Genomic DNA, 15,740 nt, shown 5'->3' on the forward strand with positions numbered 1-15,740 from the left:
ATATTCTAAGAAATGGTGTTATTCCAACTTAAAAAAGTATGTGTTCGTGCTTGACTTACAATGTTAAGTTTAGTTAACTTTAGTTTAGTTAAGTTGGATATAGTTATCTCAACAAATTTTAAGTTGTTATATCTAATTGCAGCAACATTTTTTACAGTGTGAATTTTTGGGCCCTATCATACACCCGGCGCAATGCAGCGCCAAGCAAGTGTCTTTTGCTAGTTTCAGTCCGACGCAGTTGTCATTTTCACGTCCTGCGCCACGTTGTTTAAATAGCAAATGCATTTGCGTCCATAGGCGTGCTGGTCTAAAAAAAGAGGTGTGTTCAGGCGCATTGTTGGCATGTTGCTATTTTGAGGCAACTGAGATAGACTGCGCCATTGACCAACAAAAACCTGGTCTTAAGTCAATGGTGGAATATTTATTTTGTAATTTAAAGACTATGTTAGTAATGTGCGCCTATGGGCGGGTGTACAACGTGCGTACACTCTGCTTATTACACACACAGGGTACAGCAGCAGCACACAAACATGCCAAATATTAAAAATAAAAGGATTACAACGTAAAAGATGAATATTGTGTACATAAAATATAGTGGAATCCCGCTTGTCCCATAGATGGTCTGCTTGCACGCTTTAATCTCGCGCACGAGCAGACCGTTTGCGCTCTGGAGACGCGTTCAGTCTTTATACGTAAATAGCGAATCCGCCATTGCGTGAACGCAACTGGCTTTTAAAGGGAATGGCAGATGAGACTCTGGTTGGTTTATTTCACGTTATGCCCAAAACACACCCATTACTCATTAAGAGAATAGATACAACCATTTTAGACCATGCGCTGCGCGCACCGACCATTTTTCCCGTCGTTAAGCTAGCAAAAGTGGATTTGGTCACGCCCTAAGTGCACTTGCGCCCTGCGCTTTAGACCGTGCGCTTAGATCCTTAAAATAGGGCCCAAAGTCTTTCTGCACTGATTTAAGGCCTTAATTTGTGTAAAGGCGAATGAAGCCCTGCAGCAATCCTGTAACTGAAAGCTTAAATAAATTAGCCAGAATATTTAATAAACACACACATTAAGGGGCAGAGGGTATGTAGAAATGAACATTGAATGACAATGTTCCAGTTCTTCTGACACAGGTTTCATGTGAGTTTGAAAGCCACAGAAAAGCCAAACAAACTGAACTCAGTCGAGGTTTAATAACAGCACAGTATGTACAAACCAGAACAGCTTTCATAAGGTTGATAACTCTCTTGGGAAACATTACAGATCCCCTAAGGCTTCTTAGAGAATAATTAGGTTATGGCTGTAAAAAAAGCTATAAAACAGTTTGATATAAAACATTATAATAAATATATAAATATATATATATATACAAAGATAGATACTTAACAATTGTCATGTATTATAAATAAGTAATAAAAGTCAGAATCAAACAATGTAAAGTCACAATGAAAAATGCTGAAAACAGCATATAAAAACACTGAAAATGTAAATATGCTCTGTGATGGTTAAAAACATTAGAACAATAAAAAATACACTTAACACAATAAATAATTTATTTTAAAATGCCTGAGATGTAATTGTGTTTAGTCACAACAGTGATTAACCTTAAAAAAAACTGTATCGAACTATAAAACGCAGTTGTTTAAAGACCAGTTTAAAGATCAGTTTGGCTTGCCTTTCTTAGACCGTTCAAGCATATGTTCAGTGCAGTGGGTAACTGAGGTGTGAAGACCTTCATTTGACAGCTTTATACACTTCTCTGTAGGCCAGTAACATGTGCAGTGGACTGGGCACAGAGCGTTCTGCCTTCATTTCTGTCTCGTGTTCTTGATCGCGCACATTGCGGTTCTGCTGCCGACTGAAGCTCCAGGCTTTCAGGCTAAAATGGATAGAGGTTTATATGAAATTGCAATGCAACAGATAAACCTGTATGAAGTTTGGAGAATTCAGCGAGCCTACCAGTACAAACGTCTCTCCCTCTTGGGCAAGATGTGCCAGAGATTGGCTAACTCTTTGGTGACTGTAGTGGATGGCATGCCAGGATAGGATCTGTTCCCCAATAATATCAACACTGTGTGTTATTAAAGGATTATATATTCAAATATATTTTGATTGGTCTAATAGTATACACACCTGATATATAATTTTCTGTTCATTCGGCAGAACATAATGAAGCCATTCACACATTTCTTCTTAGGGATTGGCTGCGTTGTACCACGTCCTGCTCTTGAAGTGCGCCTGCGTTTTCTTCCTCTTTTCAGAGGAATGAGTTGTTCAGGGGTCTCATCTTCAGAACTTTTGTTCCTTTCCTCAGTCTTCAAGGACAGATAGTTGCCATTTCCAGCACTCATGAAAGTCTGCCAGTTTGAAATACAGAGAAGATACCATGAATAGAGAGCTCACTGTAAAACAATATCTCATTTAACTAATATACAATGGGATCCAAAATTCCACTAGTAAAAATGCCTCTATTTTGCAGTTTTCTAATTACAATTGTGTCCAATTTTATCCTATTTTCAGCGTGAAGTTTTTGCAGCCTGAACAAAGACAAATGATCAGTGTCACAAAGTTGCTTATTTGTAGTGCAGAGTCTTTTATTAATCTATTCATTCTTTCATTTTATCATGCGTAACGTTTCTAGATTTTACACTTTTAAAAAATCCTGTTTTCTGTGTGAAACTGTTTAACCCCCAGACACCCAAGCTTGTTCACAATGTATTATTTAATTATTTATTTTTGTCAACATTAAACATGTCTTGAGGATACCAATAGTTAACAAACCATTGGAAAAAAATTGCAGAATTGCAATTTCAACACTATTTTTTGGATACAGTAAGTGAAAGTTCTGATCAACTTATTTGATGTATTTCAACCAGATACAGTCATTCAAATTTAAAATAAATTCACTATTTACACACAACTATATCAAACTTGTAACAAGCTCCAAAAATACCTGCATTTTTTGTACCCTTCTTTGAACAGGCTCCATTATATGAGAACAATATTAAAAAGTTTCACCCGTTATGCACATTGTTGCATTTTTGCTACACTTAGAATGGTCTCATATTAATGTACGTTCAAAATTTCAGGGTATGTTAGCCTTTTCGCTTCACTACACACTGTTATGTGTAGTTTTTATCCATATAAAGTTATGTATTATTTAATTGCATTACATACATGTTGCAAATCTGCTATATGCTGTGTCTCTGACCCCAGATTTTCATAGTGGTCTCAGACTTTTAGACCCCACTGTATATACAGGCAACAAAGGATCACAAAGTTTGGCCTTACTGAGTCATTTGCAAAACTGCCATGCAAACTGGGACTATTTAAGATGGTAGATTCTGGGGTGACCCACACGTCCTCGAATAATGCTGTTATGGTAAAAAAATATTGGTCAGTCAGCATTCCAGCAACACTGTCTTGTTTGTAATTTCACACTGTCAGTAATGTGCACATTTGGCTCTAAGTACGGTGGCCGAGAGAGCTCAACACGCAGCAACTGAAGAGAACACATGCAAATAGAAAAAACACCAGCAAATTAAGAAAACATCTTCATCAGTTTGACAACACATGTGCTGTAAATACTCACAACGCAACCAAATACAGAAACGCGCCGCAAATAGCACAGACCACAATGGAAATATTTCAAGGAGACCCTAACAAGTGAGGAACCTGGCTAGGACATGATTATTGCTCAATGTCTACTTGTCAGTGGTGTTGTCAATGACCTGAAAGGAGAGTTTTTTGTTTATTTTAACATCCTGATCGTATGTGCATTGTATTTGCAGCGCGTTTCTGTATTTAGTTGCATTGTGAGTATTTGCAGCACATGTGTTTTTTCTATTTGCATGTGTTTTCTTCAGTTGCAGTGCGTTGAGCTCCCTCGGCCACCGTATCTAAGCCTCCATTAAATTGTACAAAGTATATTATTCATAAAATAACTACTGCATCGATTTCATAAATAGTATACATGCTAGTCTATAATAGTATATATAATGTATATCTAATAATATGTGTGAAGGCCTGTATGGCTCATCTTTACTTTGTAGCACTTCTCGCCCTTCGGGATGGAGAGAACGGCTGAGACCTTGAGAAGGAGACGTGAGCAGAGAGGGGTTGAGGATCAGGCTGTCTGCTTCCCACAGGGGTGGCCGCAGAGGCAGTATTGGTGTTTTTGGCAGCGTGGGGCTGAAAGGAAAATGCATTTTCCAAGCAGCTGGAAAAGCTCCAAGCATGGGGTCTTTAAGAAGAATTCCTGATCTGAAGATTTAGTAAAACATAAAAACGGGTTACAAGCTTGCACACAGGTACATCTTAAATAGATAGTTCACCCAAAAATGTAATTTACTTGTATGAATTTCTTTCTTCTGCTGAACACAAAAGAAGATATTTTGAAGAATGTCGGTTACAGTTGATGCCTCGTTGACTTCCAAAGTATTTTTTCCCCATACTATGGAAGTCAAGGGGGTCCATTAACAATTTTAGTACCCATACTCTTCAAGATATCCTCTTTTGTGTTCAACAGAACAAAGAAATACATATTGGCTTGGAACAACTTGAGGGTAAGTTAAGAATTTTCAGAATTTTGACTGTTCATTTTTTGGTGATCTATCAATTTAAGATGTAATATCTCTGCTATTCACAAATATAAATTAAATATCCAATATACAAACCCTGATGGAGGTGTATCCAACAACTCTCTCCCTGAGCTTCCATCCTCACTTCCTGTTTGGTCTTCACAGATACTACAGGTACATTCAATCTCAGTGCTCCCTGATAACAAAAAATATCCCCAGGTATCATTTATGTTTAAGTATGTGGATTTAATTGATGTCTAACGACAAAAAGAACAAAAGATTTTTTCACCTGTATTGTAAGAGGAAGTTGTGGAGTTGGAGTCTATGGAGCTTTGTGATGGCTGGCAATCATCAACAGACCACGACTCTTTGTCCTCTGCAGATAGGACCTCTGATGAATCGCTTTGTCCGTCACACACCAGCTGGAGTTCTTGCTCCTCAACAGCATTTATGATAAATCTCTCAGAGTCTTTGCTCAGAGGGCCCCTCTTTTTGTCACTCAATTGTACTGTTTATACATTTAAACGTAGTGTAAGTGAAAATAAATACCATTTTGTATAATAAAATATACGATTTTTTTTTATTCTTTAAAAACATATACTTTACCTGTATAGTTGTTTATGCCACAGTAGGTGTACATTTTCTTGGCTTTTAGGAATTGTGGTGGTGTGCTCGATAATGGAGTGTCCTCGTTCTCTGACTCTGCAGACACACACAGGTCATAGACTTTAGTCAATATCGCATGCCCCCTTCCATATTTCAAAACAAATGCATAAAAATCCATGAATTGAGCATAAATAATAAAGCAACTTACTTTTCTCATTGTTTTTGGGTAGACAGTGTGGGGGAACATGACTCTTCAGACTATGAATGTGGCTGTGGTGGAAGTCAACGCATTGCAGCATGTTTATCATGGTCTTCTGTGGAGTCAATAACATTGTTTTATCATTATTTTTAACTATATGTATTAAAGTCATTCATGCCATGTAACAAATTGAAAAGTACATTTTATTATGTTTGACTGACTGGTTTTAACGCCTAGAAAAAGTATTATGCTCCAGATATAGTGCCTTACAATCAGTGTTGGTTGAAATGCATTACTATGTAATTAATTAACCCTTGAAAAAATAAAGTAAGGAATTACTCTTAATTTAATTAGTTACTTCTGATGTAATTGCATTAAATTATGTATAGACTATAGAACAATTCTATATAAAACAATAGTGGATTTGACATCAAACTTTAAATGTTAAAATGTATGTTTTAATGTAACCTAGATACAATTTTATATTATTTATTTGGATGAATTAAAAGAGCAGTTTGATGTCTATCCTTGTATTGTTCAACTGGTCGAGGTTGATATGGGATATAGAAAGTAATGAGCAATAATAAGTAATGCAATAATTTTTAGGTAGAGTATTTAGTACAGTAATCTAGTTACAATGTTGAAGATGTAATTAGTAACTAACTACTAATTACTTTTTAGAGTAACTTACTCTACACTCCTTACAATAAGCACCATATCTTATTCAAAATAATTCTCTGATAATAATAGTTTTGAGAATTTAAAACAATTAAATTTAAAATAGTCGGCATTTTATCACAGCTGACTGAGTATCAATGTGTTTCGCGCTTTATTTAAAGCTATATTATTTTAAAATACTTTAGAATAGACCCTATGCTGTTAGCTTGTAAATAGGCTCGCATATTTCTTTGATGATCACTGATACGTCTCTTTTATTTTCATGTTTTATTCTTTTTTATGGATTCATATTTTCTTGTGTAGATGTAGTTAGCTTACCTGAATTTTACTCTTCGGAGTCTAAAAATGCCACAGTATTCAGTAAATTAAATCTCCACCAACATAGAGCTTCTTAAAATGACATTGGAAAAGAAAAGAGCCAATCAGCTTCAGCGCTCACGCGGATTGGCTAACGAGAAGTATCAGGCTTTCTCCAATAGGTCCTTTTCACAGACCTCGTGACAATTGGTTACTGGGCTGCTTAGCAATGAACGCTTTTATAAAATTTAAAGCCTGAGTGTATCTTTTTAAATGTTAAAATACCATTAAAATGAAAAATTAAATCATACTGATTTCCTTACAAAAACGTAAAAACCCTGACTCGGTTGCACTATCAACTATGTTTGAGCATCAAGAAGACCACATAGCAACATTCATGGCTTTGGGCGTGGCTAATTGTACGAAGAAACTTTTTGTGCATGTGTGCAATTCCTATTCGGTGACACTAGGCGTGCATAAATTACACAACAGCTAACACGTGCAAATTATGTGCAAAATAAATCAAAATGTAAAAAGCATTTTCCTTTTTATTTTTATTTTACAATGTTTTAATCTATTTTTGAATATTGAAAACCTATACTTTCCTATTGTTATGCTCGAGTCAAATGCATGAATTTGAATAAGCTATGTTACAGCCTATTTATTATCCTACATCACTGCCAAAAGTAACTGGGGACAGCGAGGACACCCTAGAGTGGGACGAGGAGCTACGCAGATAGCTTTCATATGCCTCAGTAACACGACTGCAGAACTGAGATACTATCATTTACAGCCTGCATTGTCAAGATATCAAGGACGAATCAACCCGGCGTTGGTAATGAAATGTTCCTCAGACAGAATAAATGCTCTCGTCAGTCAACACGATGTGCTATTTATTTCCTGCGACTGCAGTGGATTTGATAGAGCAGTGGTGTGCCATTCCCGGACTAGTGGTACAGTAAGTAAGTGTGTCTTCCCTGCAATCTGCTCTTCGGGGTCCGCATATTTTGTGGACACTAACAACTTAAGATGTCCTTCGTCATTTAATTAGCTATGATATTTGCATATGTTATTAATTGTTTATCTATATAATTATTTTATTACTTATTCTATAAGTGTGCCCCAGATTATAAAAATGAGTTGCGAATCATTGGTTTCGAGCTGAATATGTGAGTTTCGTGGTACGATTCGTGATTTTAACTGCTTTTTCTATATTCCTCTTCCATGCAGGTTTAATCCCTATTTTGGCATCTGTCGTAAACACAAGATGAGCCGCTTACGGTACAAAGCAGCGCCTGTCAGATGGAACTGTTCTGTCGCGAGCTGTGACCAGCAGCCACGCATCTGTCGCGTGCGTTTGTTGCTGCTGTGTTTGTGCGTGCTGGTGGCAATGACATTAACACTGGCATTATTACTATCGAACCACCAACCGATGGAGTATGACTTACCCCCCAGACCTCCCGACCTGTTCAAAGACAAGGTAAGAGGACTACAGACATTTTTTTTACTAGTCAAATACTAGCACTTTTTTTTTTTTTAGTTTATTCAAGTACTTTGAAGTACACTCTCTCAGTAAACTACTAGTTTAGTTTATACTGCAAGTTCTTGTAAGTTTTCTTTGAACATAACATCAAACTTAGTTTACTATTTATATGTTATTTTTGCATGTTAAATATACTCTGTTCCTATTTAGGCATTCGTTTTTTATTCTTGAAATATATCTTTAACTGTATATTAATGCTTTACATTTTAAAAACATTGTATTCTAGTTTCATGCAACCCTTTTTTGAGAGGCGGTATTAACATTAAGTGACATGGCATCTGACGCACAGAAGCCAATGGCACATGACATGTCACTATGCGTATTGGCACATCCGGTGGCACATCCGGTCTTCATTGGCATGTGCCAGTGGATAGTGGCATGTGTCACTGACATTATTGGCATGTGCCAGTGGTGGATAGTGGCATGTGTCACTGACATCGCGACACACTCGCGACACACTGACATGACACCTGACTGACACCGAGTCGCGGAACATTTCACTGTGTTGCGACACCTCCAGTAGCGACTGACAGATTAATCGAACACCTATAGCCTACTGACGTAATTGTGGCACAAAATCATAAATAAATAGCCTAATTTTGTGATATTTAAAAGATCAATTAAACGAATTAAAGTGCATTAATATTTTTTCAAACGTGTTATTTGTGTCACGTCTGTACTTGATTGGTGTGTGCCACTGAATGTTTTGTAATATCAGTGCTACTTTATGTTGTTTATCTCGCAAAGTCACAAACTGCCCATTCTAGGAAAGACACGAAATAAATCTATCATGGTCACTACGAATAACGTATTAACAGTCGCGTCCGTTACTGTAAACTTTTATTTTTGCGTGATGCTGCACAGACGCACGCCAGTAGGTGTCAGTATAAGTGAGTGTAACACTGGCCAGCGCAAGAGTCTCATCTGTGGCTTTAATATTTCAAGTCCTTCCAAAAAGTGTAAAAAAATTAATTATTAAAAATCATTTGTTTGTTAGGCTATGTATCTGAAAAGGAGTATACCGAGCTACTAGCAATATTCTTTATTTATACCAGTGCAAAAAAGTGCTCAGTGCATTTTAAAAATTCAACAAACGTTCGGTTGCGCAGGACTTTACTCAGTAGCCTACCTTTAATATTTCAAAAAATATTTTATGGAATTATTCAATAAATAAAATATTTTTTTTGTTGTACAAATTAACTATGTGCATATGTTACATAATCTACATTATACTCCGGCAGACAGGTGTCACTACTGGTGGTGCCACAACATAAAGAGACACGTCAGTTTTAGTGACACAGGCCAACTGGCATGTACCAGTGGATATTGGCATGTGTCACTAAAACGTGAGATGTGCCAATGGATTGCGTCATATACCACTTGCATAACAATTTGCTTTATGCTGTCAAAAAATATGATTTATAACATCGCTAAGTTAATGTGTAGCCTACATCATAGGCTACATAATTCGATACAATTATTTTTGAAATATTAAAGCCACAGATGAGACTCTTGCGCTGGCCAGTGTTACACTCACTTATACTGACACCTACTGGCGTGCGTCTGTGCAGCATCACGCAAAAATAAAAGTTTACAGTAACGGACGCGACTGTTAATACGTTATTCGTAGTGACCGATAGATTTATTTCGTGTCTTTCCTAGAATGGGCAGTTTGTGACTTTGCGAGATAAACAACATAAAGTAGCACTGATATTACAAAACATTCAGTGGCACACACCAATCAAGTACAGACGTGACACAAATAACACGTTTGAAAAAATATTAATGCACTTTAATTCGTTTAATTGATCTTTTAAATATCACAAAATTAGGCTATTTATTTATGATTTTGTGCCACAATTACGTCAGTAGGCTATAGGTGTTCGATTAATCTGTCAGTCGCTACTGGAGGTGTCGCAACACAGTGAAATGTTCCGCGACTCGGTGTCAGTCAGGTGTCATGTCTGTCGCGAGTGTGTCGCGATGTCAGTGACACATGCCACTATCCACCACTGGCACATGCCAATAATGTCAGTGACACATGCCACTATCCACTGGCACATGCCAATGAAGACCGGATGTGCCACCGGATGTGCCAATACGCATAGTGACATGTGCCATTGGCTTCTGTGCGTCAGATGCCATGTCACTTAATGTTAAAACTGCTACTGGCTTTTTTATCAACATTTGAATTGAGGGTGAGTTTCATTAAAAAAAAGCAACATTTTAAACAAAAAGCTGAGAAAATCGCATTTTTGTCAAAAACTACGTCCGGATCGGATTCAGAACGATGATCAAAACATAAATGGAGTAGATTGAGTCCATCAGCATCCCCAAATTTCCACAGTTATTAACCCTTCCTAGGTCGACATTTCATTCTGTAACGTTAGGCAGTTTTGAACTTATGCTGTTGAATGTCTGATTATCGCATTGTTTTACATTTGTGTAAGCAATCTTCTATCACTTGTTTCTGCTTCTTCTTCACCTGTGTTTTAATCCGGAGATCCTGTACTATTTCAGAAGATGCGTAATAGCGCCCCCTACTGTATAACAGTGTTCTCTCGCAAAACTTTTTGCGTTCTCTCGAAAAGATATTTGCGTTCACTCGCAAAACCTTGTTGTGAGCTCAGACAAACCCTTCCTGTTAATGTCCCGTTGGCTGTGTTTCAGACAGCTCCGTAGTCCGTACGTTACCAATGGAGCGGTTCATAGAGTTTGAACTTGTACTCAAATATAAAGAAATGCAGTCAGCGCTTAGTTCAAGGAGTTCTCTCGTAACCCATTGCACAAAAGATTCTCTATTGTGGAAAAAGGTTCTTTACATTATCAAAATGTTCTTCACACTAAGAAAAAATGGTTATTTTAAGAACTGTTCATTAAAATGTTCTTTGGGGAACCCAGAATGGTTCTTCTGTTGCATTGCTGCAAAACCCCCCTTTTGGAACCTATATTTTTAAAAGGGTAGACCAACCATAGAAAATGGATTTCACAATTCAAAACCCAGTTTTTTCCAATCTAATTTCTCTGAAATTTTCCATGCATCCAATTGACTATGTTGCTCTTCATTCTGTGCATCCGATCACCTTTCACATGTTTGCCATCTTTAACCTTTCATAGCAGAATCACCAGCCAGGTAAGCCCACGGTTGGCCAGGTGAAGCGGCTCGTCTCACAGGTGAATTGGGGAAGACTGCGGTATTCCCATCTGCGACCCATTCTCATTGAGCGACAGCCAGGAAGTCGTGGGAGTCGGGCTGTTCGAAAAGTAAGACACGATCAATTTAGGAATATCAGTTTTGTTTTTTAGTTCGATTTAATCTTGGATACAGTCACCTCTGATAACAGAGTCTGTAGATGCATACATTTTCTGTAATGCTGCTTTGAAACGATATGCATTGTGAAAAGCACTATACAAATAAATGTGAATTGAATCGAATCTCAGATCTAACCAAATATGCTATAATCTTCCATTTTCTGTGATTGTAGCACATCTTTTCTCAACTGGATTCTCTTTCAGCGGGCTGGTCTATAGATGTGGACTCCTTCATATCTGAAACCCCTCGTGGTCCTGTTAGCTTCTCTAATGTCCTGGCTGTTTTAGACCCGACGGCTCCTCGACGATTGCTTTTTGCTTGTCATTATGACTCCAAATTTATACCAACAAATCCAAGTGACCCACATAAGGTGTTTGTTGGTGCTAGTGATTCAGCTGTTCCCTGTGCTATGATGCTGGAACTGGTCACAGCTTTGGACCCACATCTCAAAAAGCACAAGCAGATGGTGAGACAGAGTGTTACTCTTTTATCTCATTTTCAAGAAAACCGCTTTCACAGGTGATTCATTTAAAAACTAAATCTGAATACAGTGTATATATATATATAGCATAACTAGCTCTTAAGTTCTTGCTGTCCTGAGATAAAGAGAGCGATACATGTCTCTGAGGAGGTCACTTAAGCTTTTTCCAGACTTGTGAATAGCCACAGTGCGGTAGAATTAAGAGTCAGCTCTGTTGTTTAACTTGTAACAAAGCCAAGAGCTGCAAAACACTGCATGACTGGAAAGGGTTTTGATAAGAAGATCCTCACAAACCCTTACAAAACAAAAATATATGGAAATATACATATAAAGCAATATACTATATAATACATTTCCATATATGGGAAACTACAACTAGTGCTTTTATTTTTCAATATATTGCAGTATATGCATTGGCCATGTATGGCTATATATTGATACATAAAAAATTGACAAAAGAGACAAAAACAACTACAGTTTTACATGTAATAGCTTTATTGATTAATTTCTCTTTCATGAGTTAACGTATAGGTTTACATAAAGCTAAACACATATTCATAAACTTTTATCTCACTTGCATTGTTACATATTTCATATATATATATATATATATATATATATATATATATATATATATATAAAAATATATATATAAACTATGTATATTTTACTCATGATCTTGTACATATATTGCACATACATGTTCCCATATAAATGTGAATATATAGTACATATATGTTTAAATATATTTATACACACATAGTACCATATTTTATCACATGTACAGTGCATGTATAGATTATGAAGTATATTACTGACTAAAAAATTACATACATTACAACAAATATATTGTAGTATATATTGTCATAATATTTTCAATATTATGAATAGCTGCAATTCCTTATGTATTATTCTACAGTATATATTAACACATATTGTTCTGTATATTTTCAATATACATTAAATAATTAGAATTGAGCATTCATATGGAAATATTTTCTTTGTGTAAGGGAACCTACATAGCAGCTGTAGAATACATGGTTACTCATCCATGGGGACTCGCTATTGATTTTTTTGCACAGCTTAGTATAATAATGAAGCATCTTCCTCCACAGGCCAGGTGGAAGAAATCATTTTAAATTACTCTAAATCCTTAGTGAATCCCACTGCAACAAATGATTGAACCATGATTGAAAATTTGGGACATTTGATTGATTGTTTACTTTTATTTTACACACACATTTTTTTCGTGTGTGTGTGTAGATGTCCAGGGTAACTCTGCAGTTGGTCTTCTTTGATGGAGGAGAGGCTTTCGAGCAGTGGTCTCAGACAGACTCGCTATATGGTTCACGGCACCTCGCAGACTCCATGTCCCGCACTCCTCACCCGCCGGGTTCTCAACAAACCACACTGCTGAACGCTGTGGTGAGACATGATGCTTGTGTATGTGTGTGTGCATTTGTTTTTAAAGGGGTATGAAAATTGTTCTTCATTCACTAACCTCATATCTTTCCAAACCTGTATGACTTTCTGTTTGTGGAACACAAAGAAGATGTTTTGAAATTGACTTTCATTGTATAGACCAAAACATCCTTCAAAATATATTATATTATGTTCTGCAGAAGACGAAGAAAATTCATACAGGTTTGGAACAACATGAGGGGGAATAAATAAGGACACATTTTCTTTCTTTTTTGTATATTGTATAAGAAGTATATAAATATATTGAGTTATTGCTGATATTTGCAGGATCTCCTTGTTCTTTTGGACCTTATCGGTTCCCCTGATCCCATGTTTGTGAATCACTTTGAGAACACAGCTCGCTGGTTTGACCGCCTTATCGCTGCTGGTAAGACTGATTTGACTTTCCATTAATGCTAAAGTAATCCCGGTTAATCATTAATGGCCATAAAGACACTTAAAACTAATGTTTGATCCGCAATGGCTTAAATTAGAATAAAAACTACCAGCCACTTACTTCAAAAGGAAATACCATTTATTGACATCTATATGTCTATATGTGAAGATAAAAAAAAAAAAAAACATTATCAGTGAAGTTCAGTGAAGAATGTGCAATATTGAACAAGATAATACAATGATCATGTCTTGATTGTTATGAAAATTATAATTGTGAAATGAAGTCATAGACCCTATGATAGGTAGTTACACCATCCAGATGGCCTTGTCCTTTAATCCCTCTAATTTTTTTTCTGCATTTTCTTAGAAAAAAGACTTCATCATTTAGGGCTCCTTAGTTCTCATGCCAAAGAGCAGAGCTATTTCATCAAGGATTTGAACATGGGGCCGGTTGAAGATGATCATCTTCCTTTCCTTCAGAGAGGTAGGACAAAGTGTCCATCATAGCAAAAAAAAAATATGGCTAAAATATTGCTGTAAGATTGACTATACTGTATGGACCTTGCTTTTTTGAATGCAGGAGTTCCAGTGCTGCACATGATTGCTACGCCGTTCCCTTCCTTCCTGCACACGATGGAGGACACAGGAGACAAGGTTCACAGTCCCACCGTGGACAATCTCACCAAAGTCCTCGTGGTCTTTCTGGCGGAATATCTGCGGCTCTAGGATGCTATAGTATTACATCCAACCACATCCGTCGTGAATCGGTCTATACCTCAGCTGCACTGCTTTAGGATATCTGATATCAGTGACTGTACTCAGAGATGCATAACATACTGTATATTCTCAGGCTGCCGTCCTATATTCTGACATATGCTTACCATTGAAGTTTCTGCCATGTTTATCAATCGGTATTGTGCCTTCAGATAGTTTTGCTATCTAATAATGCACTGTATAGACAAAATTATATTTATCTGTGCCAAAAAAAGCGGTTTACAAAATTTGATTCATATTTTCAATAACTGCAATAAAATCAATAGAATGCAAAGTAGATACTTCAAGCTCAGGAATGGATGTGAACCTGATGCTATATGAGAAATGATTACACTATGCACTACAATGAAGCTTGATAATACTGCAAAAAATTCTGGTGAACATATATTTAGTCTTGCAATAATTTTCTCAGATGTGCAGTCTATAATTTCTAAATGTTCAATACATGTTAGTCTAGATTATTTAATTTTATAACAAAGATTGAAACTTGAGACTTGAGATGGCAAGCAATTGACTTGAGACTTGACTTGTACTCTAAATTAGAGACACTTCAGATCTACACCTTTTTTTCTTGGAATAATGCACAAAAAATAATAATAAAAGGGAATATTTAAATTAGTGGCCATTTACAGAAAGGAAAACATATCCTATCTCTTATGATCAATAAAGTTCAGTAAATGGTATAAAAGACGACTTTTTGATTCAAGAAAACCAAACTTACTTTATTTTAGATAAGCATTATTTAATGTCTACGAAAATCCCTAAAAATACATTTATTTATTTTTAAATAGATTTTCCTGCTAAAAAGTAACCTGCAGCATATAAAATTGCAGCAAATAAACTTGAGACTTGCATTAATGAACTGAATATTTGAATATGTCTGTTTTATAATAATGAATAAATATATGTATTTTGCAGTTGCAAAATTTCAACATGGACTTGCTTAACTTGATATAGTCTGATAGTATAGTCGTATAGTCTATATCTTTAGACTACTGTATATAAGATATAAAGGAGGAAGTGAGCGTCGTGTCTCGTCCTTGTATTTGTGCAGTGTGTTTCAATACAGCCTGGCCACTAGCTGGCAGTGTATCGGGCACTTGGAGCGTGTCCTTGTCGTCACTGCATCAGTTAGGAAACATAGGTCATTTCGGCAAATTCAGGTCCAGTGTCATTGTGTAAACGTTTGGGATGAGTCTGGGCGTTATACCCATTACCAATGAAATCTTGCTCTGTCACTGACAAGGTAGAGTGTTGCTGTTATTATTTTCCTGCTTGTTATTTTGAAATGTGCTGAGAAGAGTCGTGTAAATGTTCTTAACGTCAGATCTCATGCAGTTTTAGCAATGTCCAGTAGTGTGACATGCAATAAATCTGAAACGATGTTAACATCACATTTTTCAACTATT

General features: G+C 36.5%; 2 protein-coding genes across 5 annotated transcripts; one reads left to right on the forward strand and one right to left on the reverse strand.

The window, feature by feature from the left end:
* Positions 1-1,501: 1,501 nt before the first annotated feature.
* Positions 1,502-6,441, reverse strand: meiosin (meiosis initiator). 2 transcript variants are annotated; one of them, XM_079898467.1, is made up of 10 exons: positions 6,385-6,441; positions 5,398-5,500; positions 5,190-5,285; positions 4,873-5,091; positions 4,680-4,779; positions 4,049-4,266; positions 3,295-3,377; positions 2,137-2,360; positions 1,963-2,052; positions 1,502-1,882 (listed from the first exon to the last, which is right to left on the reverse strand). In XM_079898467.1, exons 2-10 carry the CDS (start codon positions 5,495-5,497, stop codon positions 1,738-1,740), a joined length of 1,275 nt encoding a protein of 424 aa, XP_079754593.1. In that variant the 5' UTR covers positions 5,498-5,500; positions 6,385-6,441; the 3' UTR covers positions 1,502-1,737. The 2 variants fall into 2 exon arrangements, with proteins under 2 accessions (XP_079754593.1, XP_079754592.1); XM_079898466.1 differs by having other exon boundaries at positions 5,398-5,503.
* Positions 6,442-7,051: 610 nt separating this feature from the next.
* On the forward strand, positions 7,052-15,740 carry qpctlb (glutaminyl-peptide cyclotransferase-like b). 3 transcript variants are annotated; one of them, XM_079847751.1, is made up of 8 exons: positions 7,052-7,321; positions 7,594-7,843; positions 11,024-11,170; positions 11,392-11,685; positions 12,964-13,125; positions 13,450-13,549; positions 13,925-14,041; positions 14,138-15,734. In XM_079847751.1, the coding sequence occupies exons 1-8, from the start codon at positions 7,227-7,229 to the stop codon at positions 14,281-14,283; spliced, it is 1,311 nt and encodes a 436-aa protein (XP_079703877.1). In that variant the 5' UTR covers positions 7,052-7,226; the 3' UTR covers positions 14,284-15,734. The 3 variants fall into 3 exon arrangements, with proteins under 3 accessions (XP_079703877.1, XP_079703879.1, XP_079703878.1); XM_079847753.1 differs by having other exon boundaries at positions 7,056-7,198; XM_079847752.1 differs by having other exon boundaries at positions 7,071-7,325; positions 14,138-15,740.

This window comes from Squalius cephalus (genome assembly GCF_949319135.1).
Source record: "Squalius cephalus genome assembly, chromosome: 17".
In the NCBI taxonomy this organism is placed as follows: Eukaryota; Metazoa; Chordata; class Actinopteri; order Cypriniformes; family Leuciscidae; genus Squalius; species Squalius cephalus.